We start from the raw sequence: 17,438 nt of genomic DNA, 5'->3' as shown, positions 1-17,438 counted from the left end.
CCTACCGGATACCGTGGAAGTGGCTGGTGCCTAACAATCAGGGCTTTTTTGATCATGAGTTAAAGTTCGTCTGACCGCTCTCCGCAAGTTCACGGGCTCAGTGCATAGAATCAACTCGTCCCCTAGAGATTGAAGCAGGCTAGTGCTCAACAAGCCAGAGCCAGAGCCAGAGCCGAAGTCGGGAGAGTAAGGCGTTCTTCAGGTAGAACCGGTTTTCAGCACTTTTATACATCGCCCTTGATCCAATAATGTGGCCACAAAGACCATTGTACCCGAGAATCCCTTGCAGGGTCTGCGTGTGCGAGGCACGAACATTACGAGGTCTCGCATCGTTGAGCTCCGCAACAACGCGGCGATGAGTCCATGGCATTGCATTGGGCATGCAGAGAGCAATGAGATATCGCTTGCAGAAGTGACCAGGGCAATTGCACAGGCCAGGCAGGCGGTCATGGACTACGTGTCCTCTTCTGGTCCTTCTATCTGGAAGTCTGCGATATCGGGACACAAGTGATGGCCAGTTCGCTCTTGACGAGTGGAATGTTGTCGTGCAATTCGAGCAAGCACAACGCTGCCTCACAGAGCAATACAGCGCCTCGCAAGACTTGGTCTTTGCAATGCGTGTGGGCGCAATAGAATAACGACAGACGGCGAAGTATAAGAGCATATAAATATCTGAGCAAGTGTCAGGAGTAAGCCCTTCCGGGTTGCTCGATCATTTTCAGATTTTTTTGGTCTCTCGTCGACGTTGTCTTCTGTTACATGCCGCTGCCACCACGGTCCAAGTCAAAGAACTTTTTTTTTTCAGACGAGGGCAGAGACTTGAAGGTCTCTATTCTTCTGCCGCATCCATCTGCTGCTTCCCAGAGGTTCCAAAGCATAGGCAGAGTTGCTCTGTTGGTTCCGTCGTCGACCGAGACCAGTGTCCATATCTATCAGGCGCTATTACAGGACCGAATGCGCATCTAGCGATCTCCCTTCTTGAATATGGGCTTCTCTGGCCCTGAGGGTATGAAACGGTTGGGAGGCTTGAATGACCACCTCCAGCTGCGGTACGTGACAGCCACAGTTTTCCTCGATCCCAGGATCTGTGGGAAGAGCAATTGGATACTAATACAAATTTCGACAGCGGACGTCCAGAGTCTAATACAGCTGCAATTGCAAGCCGGCGCCCGCAGACGGAAACCCCATCGATGCTGTTGCCATATTTGCACGATACAACTTCCACCCTTGAAAGGCTGCTCTGCAGGCCTGATGATGCCAAAGAAGAGGAGGAAACAAAACGTCGGGTGAAGTTGATGGAGCATCTCGAAGCTGTGGAGACCATTGTCGGGAATGGGCTGCAAAGCAAGCCAGAGCACGGAGCTAAGCTTTGATTCGAAGGCCCACCAAGCATTGCACATTGGAGCGCTGAAATGGGACTGGAAGTATTGCGTATCGAGCCCCCACAATGGCTGTGTGCTTGGAGCTTTCATTGTGCTGGAAAAGCCTGAAAAAAATCGTGCAAACACCCTGATTTAGAGTAGCCTTCTGGGTTTTCGGATTTTCTGGCGCCACATCCTGACTAGCCAAGTGATTGGAGACGTTTCACACGGCTCTGCTTCACGTTGGCGTCAGGTAGGCTTCTAATTTATTTGTTGCCAAATCATGCCGTCTCTTCACCCTATTAAGACGGGAGCAAACAGCGAGATCTTGCCGGTCGCTGCCGAGGTAGAATGTTGTGACCTATATCGCAGCCGCTGGGAGGAGGCCTTTTGTTGAGATGGGTGTTTCTGCTGCTAATTTGGGCCCTGAGGCTGATTTATCGCCGCATGTTATCATATGTTTGATGGAATTGATAGTCATTTAGACTCGGATTGTGAGCTCTCCCTTCGTTATTTCCCCGGGAAATGACACAATAGGGATATCTGTTAGGATTCGTGTTGGGGTATTCGAATAGCCACGGAGGTGATTGACCGCTGTAAGATGACCAGGGAGGCTGAGCTGGAAACGTGGATTGTGGCAAGATTGTTTCTTCTATTGGACTTAATAGTGACATCTGGGCATCTTGCTGCATTTCTGGATCCTGTGGCATAGAATAGAACTCCTGGTCTTGTGAGTAAAAAGCAGAGTCATCTCTAAAGTCCGCTTCCACAGGATTTCCAGAAGGGGTAGAGTGAGGCCTGATACTTGCTTGCCGTGGATCTGGCTGTTGATGCGTCATTGGAGCTGGGCGAGGTGCATTTTGGGTGATCGCAGGGAACATCCCTTGTTGGAACTGAGTGCCGGACCCGCCGGCCGTTTGAAACTGGGTATGAATCTCTGTAATGAAATCCGTCAAGTCGTTCAAGAACCGTGCTGCCACCTCTGAGTCAAAATATCCTTCTATCAGGCTACGTGCTGAAGGAGAGCGACGCAGTGTGTCCATCAAGAACATATTGTATCGTGCATCCGCCGCTTCCTCGAAATATGGTGAAGGGATTTGCCGACCAATCGCATCGGGAAAACAAGTTTTGTAAACCTCTTCCCAATAGGTCTTCTCGTTGTTGTTGGCCTGGTTTTTCTTCATCGTTTTATCATGCAGTTTCTTTTTTTGATCGTCGTCGAAACCGTCCGCAAAATCTCGCTGTCGCTGCTCGGTAGGGACAGAGGGGCATGCTTCCTGAGCTCTGCGGTGCTCTTGCCTCTGTTCATTACCCTCAAATCTCTCACCGCATCTGTCACAGAGGTGGATATAATGTTTTTCGTGCAGGTGCTGCTTGAGACGACTCACATCTCGCCAGCCATGAGCGCTACACGCCTTTTGGCATCCGTAACGGTTTGGAGCGTATTTGAAGTAAGGGCAAGCGTAAGTTAGTGGCGGCTTCTTGTTTGTTGGTATGTCGTCCCGGAAAGAGAGATTCGGTCTTTTGTTTGGCGGGGGCCGCCCCGCGTCGTCGTCGTCGTCGCTATCGTTATCGTCGTGGCCGTCGGCATGGTCCTGAGACCCGTCGGAAACCAGCTTTCTCTTCATAGGACTGTCTGTATGAGAGCCACGAGTCGAGTTTGAGCCATTACGCCTCGTTGAATTACTTCCTCGACCATTGGAGCCGTGACATTGTTGCAATATTGTACAGTCCACCATTTTTGGGTCTTGACGCATGCTCAGTATTATACGATTAAGCCACAAGAATCGATATCGAGATAGCGCATCCGCGTAGCCAAACGCGGCTTCTGCGCCTTTCATGAGGAGCAAACCAATCGTGGAAAGGTTGGACCCCAGTATCGCATAGTGTAAAGGGCCGAGATTCAGATATCCAGCAACTGACATCATCCTGCCGTGGATAGGAAGCTCAGAATGGACGTAGACCTTATCTTGAAACCCGGATGAAGTCGGAGGCCTGTCAGATGTTGGACCCTCAGAGTCCATCATTGCGCCATGGTCCAGTAAGAGTCGCACGACTGCTACGTTTCCTGCTGTGGCGGCAAGACAAAGTGGACTGATCCCGCTTCGAAGGTCGTTCACATCAGCTCCGGAGTTGAGGAGGAGGCTCATCGTTGGCATATTGCCAGCCGCGACTGCCCACATTAATGGCGAATATCCGTACTTTCGGTCGACGATATGTAGATCTGCACCATAATCGACCAGCAATTTACAGACTTCCAGGCCGCCGGTCTCAGACGCAAGCGACAGTGCTGTTCTCCCTTCTGTGTCAGTCTGATTGAGCAATTGGTTTAGATTTGAGGGTTCTTTGAAGAGGTCAATCCGTGGTGATGCCTCCCCTGTTAGGTCCTGAATTTTATCAGCAGAGCGACGGGTTTTCAGCTCTTTTTCCATGTTCCGTGCCCACATGCGGACCAGCCTTGACAGATTGTAATATGCTGCAACATGTAAGATGGACGATGATTGGTAGAGTCGCGCATCTTTCCCTACCAATACCAATGCTCGAGACCAAGAATGGAGTAATTTCTCTGAAGGAAGGGGGAAAATATCTGCCCAGACTTCCTCTGAAATACCAGCTCCGTTCGCAATCTGTAGGTGCTTGAGCCAGAATGTTGAAGAATAGCCCAATAATGGAAAGACAGCGTTCAAGTCTTGTCCATCAGCGTGGGGTTGTTCGAATGCCTCCACGGACTTGGCACAGTAATTGAGACAAAGGCGAGCAAATTGCAAGTTTTGAACGGCTGCAGCGTTCGCAGCTGACTTCTGGCTCGAATGCATCATCAGGAATTGAGATGTGGATAGGAAGTCTTTCACGCTCGAGTGCAACAAATGAACCGTCGTATGATCTGTTTTTGACCAGCATTCAGAGATGTGGTCATATTTGCTGTACACAGTTTTGACAAGTCCCCAAGTACGCTCAGTCAAGACGCTGGTGAAGTTGGGAATTGAGTCGAAGGAGACGTGTTCTTCCAAATGGTGGATTTGATGGATTTCGGAACGTTCACGATATACAGGTGAAAGCGCTGCAGCAAGCTCTTGAACCGAGAGAGGACGGCTCGCGAAAAGCACCCAAGACAGTGTTCGAGAAATCTGAAGCTGAACTTGGGGCTTTTCTTCTTGGATGTTTTCGAGAATCCGCCGGTATACACTGTTCAGATCAGTGGGTAAGCTTCTGAGAACACGTAGAATGTCTGCACTATTCCTAGTTTCGTTGTAGATGATGTGGATGGCCAGAGAAACCCATAAAAACATTCCGTCAGCCTTCTCAAGAATGATATTGAGAACTTCATCCTTGAGATGTAAAAGTGAATCGCCATATTTTGCGGCTCTGATTTGGATCTGAGTTTCAGTAAAACTGACAATATCCTCTTTGTTCTCTTGGTCAACGAAAACACTCGCGTCTTCTGTACTGCAAGAGAGCGTATTTCTGGAGGAGACGCAGATGCGAAGATGTCGCGTTGGTGCTCTCCCTAGCGCTTGGCGTAAGAACTCTAGGATACTTACGACTTCATTTTTTGCACACTCGTCCAGTGCATCAATGAAGATATAGACTGGATGATTTTCACTGATGTCAAATAGCAGAAGGTTGAGCTGTTCGGCTAGCAAAGAGGGTTCGTTGGCCCGATTCCCTCGTAACTGACTAGTGAAATGCAATTCGGTTGAAGCTAAAATGTCGTGCTCACACGGAAGATGCCTGGCTTGCTCCCAAAGCTGATACAACAAAGCTCGATAGAAGTCAGACGCTGATAGTTTGGTCCTGCCCTTGAAGGGGTCAAAGAAGTAAGACAGTGTGAGAACTGGAGTTTTGGCGGCGACCGGGTAATTTCCACGGTCCAACATATATTTCATCAGCGTCGACTTTCCAGAACCTGCTTTTCCCCGAATCCAGAGAAAGCCCGTGTCGTCGTTCTGAGCCCACCTTTCGAAGACCGAATTCTTACCAAGCCAAGACAAGGTGCCGTCTGCTGGAGAAGCAATGCGTTGGCGGCCGTCTTCGAGCTGGAAGAGTGCCCCAGCATCTGCAAAGTCATTAGCCAACTCGTCTCTTTTGGGAACAGTCAGGAGTGGGCATCACCAGCATCATGGTTTTCAGGTAGTTTCGAGCCATGGCGAGAGAAGGGAATTGTCAGAACTTTGAGTGCTGCGAGGATGCGACGATAATTGACGGAATTGGAAGAGAGAGATTTCCAGATACTCTTTTCGGGCACATGTTAAAAGCGTCAAACAAACTTGGAAAGGGAGTGTACCGTATGATCTCCCCGTATTGGAACGCAGTCAAACCCTTCCAAGACGGCGTCTTCCTTCAGGACAACGTGGGTCATTTTTGTATCAGAGAGACTTGGACTGTTATCAGCAAAACCAAGAGTGTCGGGTTCTTCAAAGAACGAGACCAATTTGATTTGATTTGGTGCTGTGTTCAGGTAGTCCTTGAACTTCGTAGAGATCGACTGAAGAGGTGGTAGAATGTCGTGCAGTCTTTTTTCGACGGTAGCCAGATTGGCACCGCTGGCACAGAGCTGGAGGAACTTCCAGATAGCTCGGTCGGTACGGTCGTTGACGCAATGAGGGGTACCAACGAAGACTATGCCTTTGATGAGTCGAGTGAGGTTGCTTGCCGGCCAACTGGTACTATCCACACGTGCTTGTGAGCAGATTAATGCCTGCTTCACAATGAGACCACCCAGACTGTGAGCGATAAAGACCAGTGGGCGGTCAGACTAGAAAGACAATTAGCCGTCATTACTAGTAGGATGGAGAAGTTTGAAATCAAAGTATAACGAATGCCTGCAAACCGGCATCCGCAGGACCAACTTGAGGTGAACTTCCCATGGACCGTCCTTGGGGAGGAGACGAGAGCGACTGCGCCCTCACAAAAATAAAGGACCATCGACCAAAACATAAGAAAGTGCACGACGAGCTGGTGCTTGGCGCTGAGAAGGGGTAGGATGAGAAGACAACGAGCAGAAGTTGGGTCACAAGACCGAGAAGGTACTGACTGTATTGTCGGCACTTCGCGTTTGCGAAAGGGCTTCAAGCAGATGAATCCCCTGTTCTTCCACAAGGCCAATGCCTTGGAGCTCGAAGTCGTAGCCGTAGGCGAAAAGCCTAGCCTCCGGAAGGTCGCGGGACACCGACAGCAACCACGATGATGCCTGAGGGCCCAGTCCGTGGACAGCAATGATATCAACAATTGCCTCCGTGCTGTCTGGAGCATGTAGCATGTTTAGTCCGTGACCCGCTGACATGGTGATGAAAGTCTCACCCAAAGATCTCTGAAAAAGTCTCGAAGCAGAACAGAATCTCAGAGTCGAAGAGCAACCTAGAGGAAACAATGGAATAATATCTGATTTCCGGCAAAAATCTCCAAAAACTCTCCAAAACTCCTGCAAAATACGCAATCAGGCTCGGCCAGCTGCTGCGAAAGGAAGAGAGAAGAATGCGAGGAGAATGGAGAGTCTATCGGTCCTCCATGTGTTGCAGTGCAACCTGTGTTATGGCCAGCGGCGACAGCTTGACATCCGCGCCGCATGGCACACACCAAGTATTGCGAGGCCGCGCATTGCGAAGTGTGGGATTGCGAGCCCGAGCATTGTTTTGCAGCGAAGATGCGAGGAAGGTATGGGGGACTCTAATGCAAGGCAACGAGCCCAGAGTCAACCGAAGTCGTCAGCGGTGGCTCCTTTTGACTTTTGGGCAGTCAATGTAGGGTTCTACGCCCAGTGGAGGTACTTCGGCCGGCTGGGAATCAAGGCGTTTTCAGGGCTTAGGGACCTGGAGGATTGGGCGTCATGCAGATCAATCTGCGCCCGCAGCGACAACGGGCCAGTCGGCGTGGGTAGTGGCGCACGGCGCGTGACATTGCGAAGCAAACGCCGTCAATAACCAGCAGAAGACGGCAGGAGATTCTGCCTGACAAGGCGTCGACCTGTGGGTTATCAGGCTTTCCTGCGACGGCCAGGAGTACGAGCCGCACTATCCGGTCATGAGGATAGAGTTAGTCGTGGCAGAATCTCATATACCGATGGGATAAGTGTTGAACAAGAAGGGTGAGTGGGTGAGAAAGAAGAAAAGAGGATGATGTTAGATGTTGTGGGGAAAGAGTTGCCTGTTTCTCAGCCTCGTCGTCATCTTCTCGCCCACTTCAAAGCAGCACTCCATTGACAACAATCCTTGTCCTTGCCAGGTCATCTGCACAAACTAGTGCGCTATGGAAAAGTATCGAGCTGTTTTTGTGCGAAAGGTCTGCGTCCAGAAGAATCTGCTTCCATACCAGTGATGAGGCTGACTTCCTCCCAACAGCCAGAACTATGAGGTCCGAGTTCCTATCAGCAACTGGAAATCCTCAGGGCTGTGCAAACGATAAGTATTTTATATACGGTGTTGGGGACCTCGAGCAATACAGAAGGAGAGACAATCTTTTTGGATGTGCAGGGAAACTCGATCCTGTGGCTATGCCTGAACCTCAGGCTACATCGCCCTAGCAGCCTGGATGTCCTCCAGACTCGACATTCGAACTCTCTTTCTTCCATTGGCGTGTACGAGTACCTCGTACTTCAATCATCCTTCACCATCACCATGATCACGTCATAAACCAGGAGCTCTGTCTTATCTCTGTTGTGCTACAACCTTGGCGCTCACCAAGCTGTTGCCTTTCAGCTACGCCACTTTCTCAGCTAGCAGGGTTGACTCAGTTCCTGGCCAGGTCTAGAACCCTCCTCCAAGAAATCATAGGCTAGTCTTGGTTGCGCTGTCGTCGCAACGATATTCGGTGCCGTCACCTCGACTATGTTCATCACAGAACTGCGAACAGATGCATACCATAGTGCTTGAGCACCTTTCTGGGATCGCCTCAGCGCGACTTCTCCGGCAGATTCTCCTGAGCATCAGTTCCCAATCACCCAGAAGTTCAGGCACTCAGTTGAAGCTCTGGTTCCACGAACGCTATGTGTGGCCAGTCTTTTCCATATGCGTACACATAGATATCTCCCAATCGTGAACACGAGAGCTGAAAGTTCAGTCCCGTCCATATGCTTGTCAAGAACTCTCGTCAATTCCGGTCGCCATGCTTCATGCATGCCGGTATTGGCATCACCATCAACCTCTTTCCTATCCAATCTCTCCCACTTTTACGACTTAGTCCAAGGGACTACATTTTCTAAGTTCATCCTTATTCGCTTCGTGTTCATTGCTCAGAATGTGAGTTCTGCAAAAGCCGCCGCGGCGTTGCTTTTAGAAGCCCATCGAGGCAATTCTAAACGTGCTTTCATTCATATTGGCAAAGGCTTAAGAGGGTAATTGGCTGTCTCTTTGCGAGGCTCGGGGGCCCGGCCCTTCACTCCTACCGGCTAATTCAACGAAATCTTCATTGCGAGATCAGCTTTAAACCACCGTGAAGGGAATTTTCTAAAGGCTGATAAGATGGATCCTGCCCGGCAAGTCTGGCAGAATGGAGTACTTCCTTTCTTGACTCTATCATTGCAGCAATCGTTTGCATGTCGCATTGCCTCGGGGCTGAAATATGGCCCCAAGTGAAGCAGAACTCAACGCTGGAGTTGTATTCGGCATTGGCGCCTTGAACCACGATGAGGTGCGAGCCAGACTGGACATCGATGTGATGATCGCCAAGCAGCCAGATGTGTTCAATCTGTTCCTTCTCGCCCTCATGGATCTGAAGGCAGATACATCAAAACTTGGCTACTTTTCTCTCGCCGGTGATTCTTCAATAGTTCTTCACTCCGATGTTATTTTCCTCTCCCTTCCTTTCCTAATCAATTCGTGTTGCAGGAATCCATGGACTTCCCACAGCTCTTTGGGATGGCGTGGGAAAGACCTTCCCCGAAGGAACGGGAGGATACTGTGCACACGGACGGCTTGTCTTCCCAACATGGCACAGACCTTACTTGGCTCTTCTTGAGGTGCGAATTGCTTGGGGCGTGTGTTATGAGAACTTGGCGAATCCTGATATTCGCGGATGTTATACAGCAAACCCTTTTTCGCAAAATGATGGCCGTCGTCAGGGAATTCGATAGGGCATTTCAGTCCAAATACCTCACCGCGGCGAGAGCGTTTCGACTCCCCTACTGGGACTACTTTCGGCCTCGCGACGTCGACGCAAAGTTCCCGGGCATCAAGCTAGAAGGAAACCGTACGAGGCACGACTACGACTTCCGCATGCCGGACATCCTCAACGTGAGGGAGGTGATGGTCCGAGTGCCCCCTTACGACAAGTTGACGGTTCAGAGCAATCCGCTCTACAACTTCAAGTTCACCGACAGACAGAACCTGGACAAGGACTTGGCCAGAGCGAGACTGACGGTAGGTGTTTTCCTCCACCGGTTCTCTTGGAGACCTTCGGCCAACTCAGCGGGCAGAATTACAACCCTAATCGCACCGTTCGATACCCCAGGAGCAAGGACTCCAAGTACCACGACGTGCAGCAACTGAGCGACGCTCTCAATAGCGGTCGTGAGGGCAGGGCGTCCATGATGCTCGATATCCTAGATCCAGGTTCCACTCGGTACCCGCGACTCGGGGATGTGGCCTCCGACTCGGTCTTGCGTGAAGGGGACTTGACACAGACAGGACTTTCAAAGGGGACTGCCGGCATATTGCCCAGAGACGGGAATGGCAGGCCCGCGAGCTATGGCTCGATTGAAGCTCTGCATGGCAATTATCACACCCTGATGGGCGGGCCCAATGGCCACATGTCGAGCCCGTCCGTTGCAGCCTTCGATCCGGTCTTCTGGCTTCATCACTGGTAAGCCCGCCTCTGGTGTGTTCAAGGAGGGATCTCATTGGAAGTACTAAAACCCACATAATGTATATATAGCAACGTTGACCGAATCTTCGCCATCTGGCAGGCTCTCCACCCCAAAGCCTGGTTCCCGCCACCGGGCAAGGACGCACGAGGCCGGCGCCTGAAGCCGGAAAATGAGAAGGACTTGCTACCCTTCTACAAGTTCATATGCGATCTGGGCCCCATCTACTACGACTCCGACTGGGCTCGAGATATCGAGAGCTTTGGCTACACGTATCCCGACCTGGACCGCGTCAGCGACCCCAAAGTCATCTGGAGCAGGGTGTACCGCAGGTATATCTGGAGCATCCGCAGTGCTTCCAGCCGCCGCTTCTCCACGCCGCCTTCGGACATGATGCCACTGAACCTCAACCGCGCCCAAGTCTTTCGGTACCCTGCTGCCAATTCAAAAACCTCGACCGCAGAGCCTCCCTACTCTGTGACGACTCGGATCGTTTTCAAGCGAGTCACGTCGTCCGGTCCGGACACTCTGACGACAGAGCAACTCGCAGCGCAGGATCGAGGGTATGTGCCGGCTCCTGACAATGACGTCGATCCGTCCTTCGATCGTGAGTGGTACATTGACAACGTCGTGAAAAGGTTCGTACCATTGTCGCTTTGTTTGGAGATGCCTTCGCTCCATCTCCCTTTGACCTCCTTTCAACCTGGCAATCCAGTTGCCCTCGACTAACGACCCCGTCTTTGCTTAGAAACGCTCTGAACGGTCCCTTCACAATCTACTTCTTCCTCTGCCCCAAGTCGCGATTCCCCGACGACCCGGCCGAGTACGTGGCCAGCCCTTACCTGGCCGGCATCAACCACATCTTCGCCGCCCCACGCGAAGTCTGCGACAACTGCGGCCAACAAGACGCCGCTGGGGTTTTGGCCTCCGACACCGTCCCGATCACGCCGCTGCTCCTCGATTATGTTGGAGTCGGGACGCTGGAGAGCATGCGGGCCGAGCATGTCCGGCCCTTTTTGGTGAAATACCTCCGCTGGAGAGTTGTATATGTAAGTCCTAGTGCATGTAATGACCTTGGAGCAGCAGTGGAAGTGTGGGGAACCTTTTCTGAGGTTGCGGCTGATTCGTTGACTTCTAGGCCGGCATATCGAGGGCGGACCCGAGGCAGATGCCTAACTTCGAGGTCTCGGTCAGTGCGAAGATTCTTTACGATGACGGATCGGCGACATACGAGGCGTATCCGGATGTTGTCGACGACATCATCTACAATGCCTCGTGAATGGCTTTTTTTCCTTGGGTTTGGTCGGGTCTCATATCGCAATATTGGGTTATCAATTGCTGGCGTCACCAATTATCTCTGTTATTGGGTAACACAATGGCTCTGCTGCCTTTTTCCTTTAGCTGTTAAACCATTATTGCAATTCGGTAGGCGCTTTGGCAGTCAGTTTGTTAGCATTGAGATAGGTAGATAGTGAAGGACAATGCAACAACAATGAAGGGCATTGTGTCTAGTCAGGGGCTTTCAGCCTTGTCATTCTCCCCCTGAAAGTCTTCATTGACACACCTTGGACTATAACCAGTTGTAGCATCATCAACATAGTGCCAAACGATGACATCTTGGTATAGTCTCTTCATGTGCACCACAAGGCCTCTGTACACAACCAGGACATGGCTGGTACTGGCCAAGAGTCTGCAGACATGTGCGGGTGCGGTCTCTTTGTCAGTGTCTCAAAACACTTCACAAACATTGACTTTTGTGCGGCATTGTCTCCGACAAGCTCAAGACAAACACCATTGTCACCTCGATAACAAAGTCCTTTATGCGGGCCTTTCCTGTATATACGCGCAGTGTCCTCCGGCAATCGCGCCAGGCCACCATCAACATCAAGCTTGCCGTTCAAGATGACGGGATCCCGAGAGATACCAGTGATCGTCATCACGCCTCCTCCGGAGGAGAGCCCGACGTCCACCGTCAGCATCCTGACGGCGCGGCACTGGGGCCTCTGGGCCAAGGGATGCTTGCGCAAGTTGGACTGCACGAGCGCCAAAGGGTACAACTACTCGACCATGACCGATGACGACGATGTCGAGCTGGTCGACTTGCTGCCACGCGCCGCGCCAACTGCTGGTAAGTTGCCAACCGAACCACAAGACAAAGTAGCTGCTGAAGCACGACACAGACAGGTTGAAGCCCACGATCGACCTGTTACAGAGACTCCTCTCGATGAACGATCCAACAAAGGACACAAGCAGACCGAGGAGGCAGACCGACATGGAGCTAAGGCAACTTCACCCAAGCGATTCGTCGACATCGACGTCGAGCGCGCAGCCGCCTCAGAATTAGACAAGTTGGTCTTCTACAAGAAGCATCTGGCAGTGCTGGAGTCCATCAGGTTTCGTGGCGACATGATGCGGGCATTTGAGCAAGAATGCAAGCAGCCATGGTTCAACCCGAGCGAGTTTGAAGACGACCTCCCACCACTTCTTCCACAAACAACACATATTCGAAGGAAGGCAGAGGAGCTCCTCAAGGACTTGGTGGAGAATCCAATCCCAGATATCGGGGATATGCTTGAAGCAAAAGGACAACGCAAGACGAGTGTTTGCATGGCATGGCATGTCGTGCTGGAAAGCCATGGAAGAGATATTGGCAAGAAAGCCCTGTTTGAGCCTGTTGTGCTGGGTGATTGGAAAGAAGATAGCTGCCAGACATGGGAGGAAATACTCAACCAGAAGTCCAGGGACTATTAGCAGACGTTGTAACGCTGTTGACCAGCGATTATGGGAGGAATCCGAGGTATATTACATACTCATAAGGAAAGAGGAGGAGGATAAGTGAGTGAGTATTTGCAGTGATGGTGTATGATGGTCTCGTGGTGTCACTGGATCGAAATGGAAATGCACGATTGCGTCATTAATCGAACGCGTCGAGTCGCGTCTTGTCTCGCCGTGTTTCTTCTCCCTCCTGTCCCTCTTTAACAACTGATTCCTTTACCCTCCAAGTATACACAATTAGCCACAGATCCGATGTCTCCCTCTGCGGTGGAAATAGATAAGCAGGGTCCCCCTGGAGACTCTCTGGGTTTTCTGCGCGAAAATGCCACTGCGTTGAAAGCCTCGACGAATGGAGCCGCGACCACTCCATCACCGGAACCAGCAGGCCAACCTGTCTCGACAAGTACAAGAACTCATGAAGAACATCAATACCTCAATCTGATCCGAGATATCCTCTCTCGTGGCGAACACCGACCGGACCGAACAGGAACCGGTACGCTCTCGCTCTTCGCTCCTCCTCAACTTCGCTTCAGCCTGTCACGTCCCGATCCTGCTTCGCCCACCGCTGACAGAATACCCATCCTTCCTCTCCTCACCACTAAACGCGTCTTCCTACGTGCCGTGACCACCGAGTTGCTGTGGTTTGTGTCAGGCTGCACAACGTCAAAACCTCTGTCGGAAGCAGGTATCCATATTTGGGACGGGAATGGCTCTCGAGAATTCCTCGATAAGCTGGGATTTGTTGATCGCGAGGAAGGAGACCTCGGCCCTGTTTACGGATTCCAATGGCGCCATTTCGGAGCAGAGTACAAGGATTGCCACACAGATTACACGGGCAAAGGCGTGGACCAGATCAAAGAGGTGGTACGAAAACTGAAGACCAATCCATACGACCGACGGATTATCCTGAGTGCATGGAATGTAGCGGATCTGTCCAAGATGGCATTGCCGCCTTGTCACATGTTTGCGCAGTTTTACGTCAGTTACCCCGACGCGCCTCGAGGCGAGGCAGCGCTCAAACTGCTGAGCAATGGATCGGAGGCCAATGGGAAAGAGCAGGAAACAAAGGGCCGCCTTTCCTGTGTGCTGTACCAGCGATCCTGCGATATGGGACTCGGGGTGCCTTTCAACATCGCCTCATACGCGCTACTGACACACATGCTGGCTCACGCATGCGATCTTGTGCCGGGAGAGCTGATCCATACCATGGGGGATGCGCACGTGTATCTCGACCATATCGACGCCTTGAGAGAGCAATTACTCCGTGAGCCGCGAGAATTCCCGACCCTGAACATCAGGCGGGACGATAGGGGAAGCGGCGAAATGGACGGCTGGAAAATCGAAGAGCTGGAAGTCGTAGACTACAAACCACACGGCGGGATCAAGATGAAGATGAGTGTATGATTACGATTGAAATGGAAACGGGGATTTGGGGTGTATTCAACATCGGTTGGAAAGGAGTCTTAAGAAGACAAAGTATTATGTCTTCATTCTGATGAGTTATTGGGTAGAAGTCCTGCAGATCCTGTCTAGACTTCGCGGTATATTGTTCTTTTCCTCTAGATCGTTCGCTCATTATGCTATCCTATTACCTGCTGAACCTGCGCTGGATCGCTCGCCATGCCCATAACCCCATAGTAAACGCCGACGCTATGCAGCAACCAGATGTATGGAAACCCCCTACACTGCAATTCACTTCCCATTTTCCTTGGGCCCGACTCCTCTGAGCAGGACGACCGTGTTCCCAGTGACCAGACACGTCCCGATCTTTTCACCAAACTCCAACAACCGTCCTCCTTCGACGTGGTACACCCTCAGTCTCTGCTCCTCGGTCTCGACCCGGTTGTTCACGTTGGCGACCTGCAGTCTCTTGGCGGCGTCGTCCAGCATGCGGCCGACGGACCACTCGGCGGAGAAGAACAGGTCGGCCTTGGGCAGCTTCGCGGTGGTCGAGGCGGCCTCGGCCTCGACGTGGAGGTAGACGCGCTTCTCGGGCGGGAGCTTGTCGTCGCCCTTGGCGGCGCGTTTCAGGGCGTTGAGCGCGGCGATCTGGGCGGACTTGCTCGACGGGCTGGGCTTGGGCGTCAGGGCCTCCTGCCGCTCCTTGCCCCAGGTCTTGAGGCGGCCGAAGCCGAGGCGCAGCTTTTCCTTGTTCGACTGCATGGCGAGGTCGAGGGGCCGCGCGCCCAGCGGCGTGAGGTTCTTGCAGTCGTGGTCTTCCCGGAAGCGGTGCTTGAGGCAGTACGTCCGGTTACACTGGGGGCAGTGCACACCCAGGTTCTGGGTCGTGTTGACGAAGGTCTTGCACGTCGTCTCGGCGCATTGTGTGGCGTTGGCGAGGTTTGGTTTGGCGGTGGTGGTGGCGCCTCCTGCGAATGTTGTCGTCGACGTCGTCGACGACTTCCCAACACTGTTCAGCCGTCTATTCTTGGCCCATTCGCCAGCCCGCGGGCACTGGTGGGCCGTCTCGCTGCGGTGGTCGAGACAGTAGGTGTGGTGGCACGAGTCGCACCGAAAGGGGAGGAAGTCGAGTTGGTGGCAGTAGGCGAATTCGCAGTGAGCGCCAATGGCTTCGACGTCGCGGTCCATGGCGGTGTATGATGCCTCGGGGGGTGTGGTTGAAGCAGACATCGTGGTAGTAGTGGTGGACGACGGCGTTGATGCGTTTATAGGACGAGACTGTTAGTAATCCGTGATTTGTTTTTTCCACCTTCATTCAGTGTGCCCGTCGCCACTGCGGCAGGCTGAGGACGCACTCGTCACGGGCTGCAGGAAGAGGCTGATGTGAGTGAGTGAGCGAGTAAGGGAGGGATTGAGACTGGAAGATTCGGGATGCTGCGCAGTCATTCTCATTCCCCGCGCCGAGGCTGCACACACAGCCTCGCCTCCGCGTTTGTCAGCCTCGTGGCAAATATTGCTTTTCCTCCAACCATCATCACCCTATTCCGTGCTATAATCTCATTTCTCTCAGGATGGCATGGTGTAGATTGTATGTATGTACGGTGACTTCTACTCGCACGATCGCAGTCTCAGACCAGATGCATGTCCGTGAAACGTGTCTCAGGATCCCATCCCGCTTGCAGTAACATCTACATACGTAGATTCGATTCAATGTCAGTCCCAGAGCAACACTGCCTTGACGGTAGTCCCACTATGTATGTCATGGGCTGCTTTCTCAATATCCTTGGCACGATATGTCTTGATGAGCTGGTCATAAGGAAATCGCCCTTCCTGGTTCGCTGCCAGCAGTCTTGGTAGAAACTCTTGAGGGTAGCAATCTCCCTGGTTGCAGCCAACGTAGCTGCACCCTGCATTTACCATTTCGAACATGTTCAATGACGCTTCTGCGGAGAGCTTGGGGGGTACTTGTCAGCCTGTAGGTTTGATTTGTCGTGAGGCGAACGGGACTTACATCGCCAACACCCACTGTGACGACCTTTCCTTTTCTTGCAGCACTGTGCACGAGTTCTTTGATTACTTCTGGCTTCCCCGTGGTGTCGATAGCACCATCTACCCCCCGCCCGCTCGTGATATCCAGAAGGACTTTCATGAGCTCAGGGCGGACTTTAGAGTTGACGCCATGGGTTGCGCCGAATAAGCGAGCCATTTCCAACCTCGTGGGAACGATGTCTATGGCGATGATCCTCTTGGGTGGTGTTTCGAGCATCTTGAGAGCCATGATTGCTGATAGTCCCACGGCTCCGACACCTACGACAGCAACAGCCATGTCCGAAGATGGTTCAACCACGTTCAGCATGGCTGGCCACCTTAGTCAGAATCCTGCAAGGAATAAGCGAATAGCAGAGTTACCTCCGGCGCCCGTCATGATTCCGCAGCCTAGAGCCGCGACCTGCTCAAAGGGCAAGTCCTTGTCAACCTTCACCAATCCGTTTTGAGACACCAGGATATGCCTCGCGAAGCTGCTTTGTCCGAAGAAGTGGCTCGTGATGGGTCTCCCTGTAGTTAGGCTCGAAAATACCTTGGACCCATCCAGCCTCCCGATGCCAAAATTGTACTGGAACCATAAGTCGCAATACGACGATTGCTTGCGCAGGCAGTACTTGCACTCTCCGCATGAGCTGAAGACGACGGCGACGTGGTCCCCTCTTGCGAATTTCGTCACGTTTGATCCCGTCCGCTCGACGACACCGGCACCCTCGTGGCCCAGGACCGCTGGAAACAGCTCCGGCATGGTCTTCTCCTTTGAGAAGTTGAGGTCGGTGTGACACACCCCGGTGGCCTTGATGTGGACGAGCACTTCATTGGCCCGGAGGTTATCGTGGAGCTCGATCTGCTGGTACTGGAAGGGCGCTCCGGGCTTGGACACCACGATGGCGTCGGTGATCATCTCAACGACAGGCAGGTATTTGGAGACCTCGCAAATTGAAAGAGGTCGTCAAGTCATTGCATCTTCTGCCAATGACCATCTAGACTGCTTTGATGATGCTTTGAAGATCCACAGGCGCCACAGTCATGCGATCTTGCATATGTAAAGTTGTTGCCGG

General features: G+C 52.2%; 6 protein-coding genes across 6 annotated transcripts; 3 read left to right on the top strand and 3 right to left on the bottom strand.

The window, feature by feature from the left end:
• Nucleotides 1-1,798: 1,798 nt before the first annotated feature.
• On the bottom strand, nt 1,799-6,645 carry AYL99_05304 (hypothetical protein; the record flags this gene model as incomplete). The annotated part of the gene is made up of 4 exons (XM_018836816.1): nt 1,799-5,418; nt 5,475-5,595; nt 5,647-6,117; nt 6,397-6,645. The coding sequence occupies 4 exons, from the start codon at nt 6,643-6,645 to the stop codon at nt 1,799-1,801; spliced, it is 4,461 nt and encodes a 1,486-aa protein (XP_018693669.1).
• A 2,273-nt stretch (nt 6,646-8,918) lies between these two features.
• Nucleotides 8,919-11,437, top strand: AYL99_05303 (hypothetical protein; the record flags this gene model as incomplete). The annotated part of the gene is made up of 6 exons (XM_018836815.1): nt 8,919-9,125; nt 9,185-9,715; nt 9,772-10,157; nt 10,230-10,796; nt 10,907-11,207; nt 11,297-11,437. 6 exons carry the CDS (start codon nt 8,919-8,921, stop codon nt 11,435-11,437), a joined length of 2,133 nt encoding a protein of 710 aa, XP_018693668.1.
• A 623-nt stretch (nt 11,438-12,060) lies between these two features.
• AYL99_05302 (hypothetical protein) lies at nt 12,061-12,909 on the top strand (the record flags this gene model as incomplete). Its single annotated transcript, XM_018836814.1, has 1 exon — nt 12,061-12,909. The coding sequence occupies one exon, from the start codon at nt 12,061-12,063 to the stop codon at nt 12,907-12,909; it is 849 nt and encodes a 282-aa protein (XP_018693667.1).
• A 276-nt stretch (nt 12,910-13,185) lies between these two features.
• Nucleotides 13,186-14,337, top strand: AYL99_05301 (thymidylate synthase; the record flags this gene model as incomplete). Its single annotated transcript, XM_018836813.1, has 1 exon — nt 13,186-14,337. The coding sequence occupies one exon, from the start codon at nt 13,186-13,188 to the stop codon at nt 14,335-14,337; it is 1,152 nt and encodes a 383-aa protein (XP_018693666.1).
• A 288-nt stretch (nt 14,338-14,625) lies between these two features.
• Nucleotides 14,626-15,564, bottom strand: AYL99_05300 (hypothetical protein; the record flags this gene model as incomplete). The annotated part of the gene is made up of 1 exon (XM_018836812.1): nt 14,626-15,564. The coding sequence occupies one exon, from the start codon at nt 15,562-15,564 to the stop codon at nt 14,626-14,628; it is 939 nt and encodes a 312-aa protein (XP_018693665.1).
• Nucleotides 15,565-16,047: 483 nt separating this feature from the next.
• Nucleotides 16,048-17,281, bottom strand: AYL99_05299 (hypothetical protein; the record flags this gene model as incomplete). Its single annotated transcript, XM_018836811.1, has 3 exons — nt 16,048-16,287; nt 16,346-16,692; nt 16,744-17,281. The coding sequence occupies 3 exons, from the start codon at nt 17,279-17,281 to the stop codon at nt 16,048-16,050; spliced, it is 1,125 nt and encodes a 374-aa protein (XP_018693664.1).
• Between the last annotated feature and the right edge of the window lie 157 nt (nt 17,282-17,438).

This window comes from Fonsecaea erecta (genome assembly GCF_001651985.1).
Source record: "Fonsecaea erecta strain CBS 125763 chromosome Unknown Scaff4, whole genome shotgun sequence".
Lineage (NCBI taxonomy): Eukaryota > Fungi > Ascomycota > Eurotiomycetes > Chaetothyriales > Herpotrichiellaceae > Fonsecaea > Fonsecaea erecta.
Note: the sequence above shows the minus strand (reverse complement) of the source record. Positions and strands in the feature narration are given on the sequence as shown.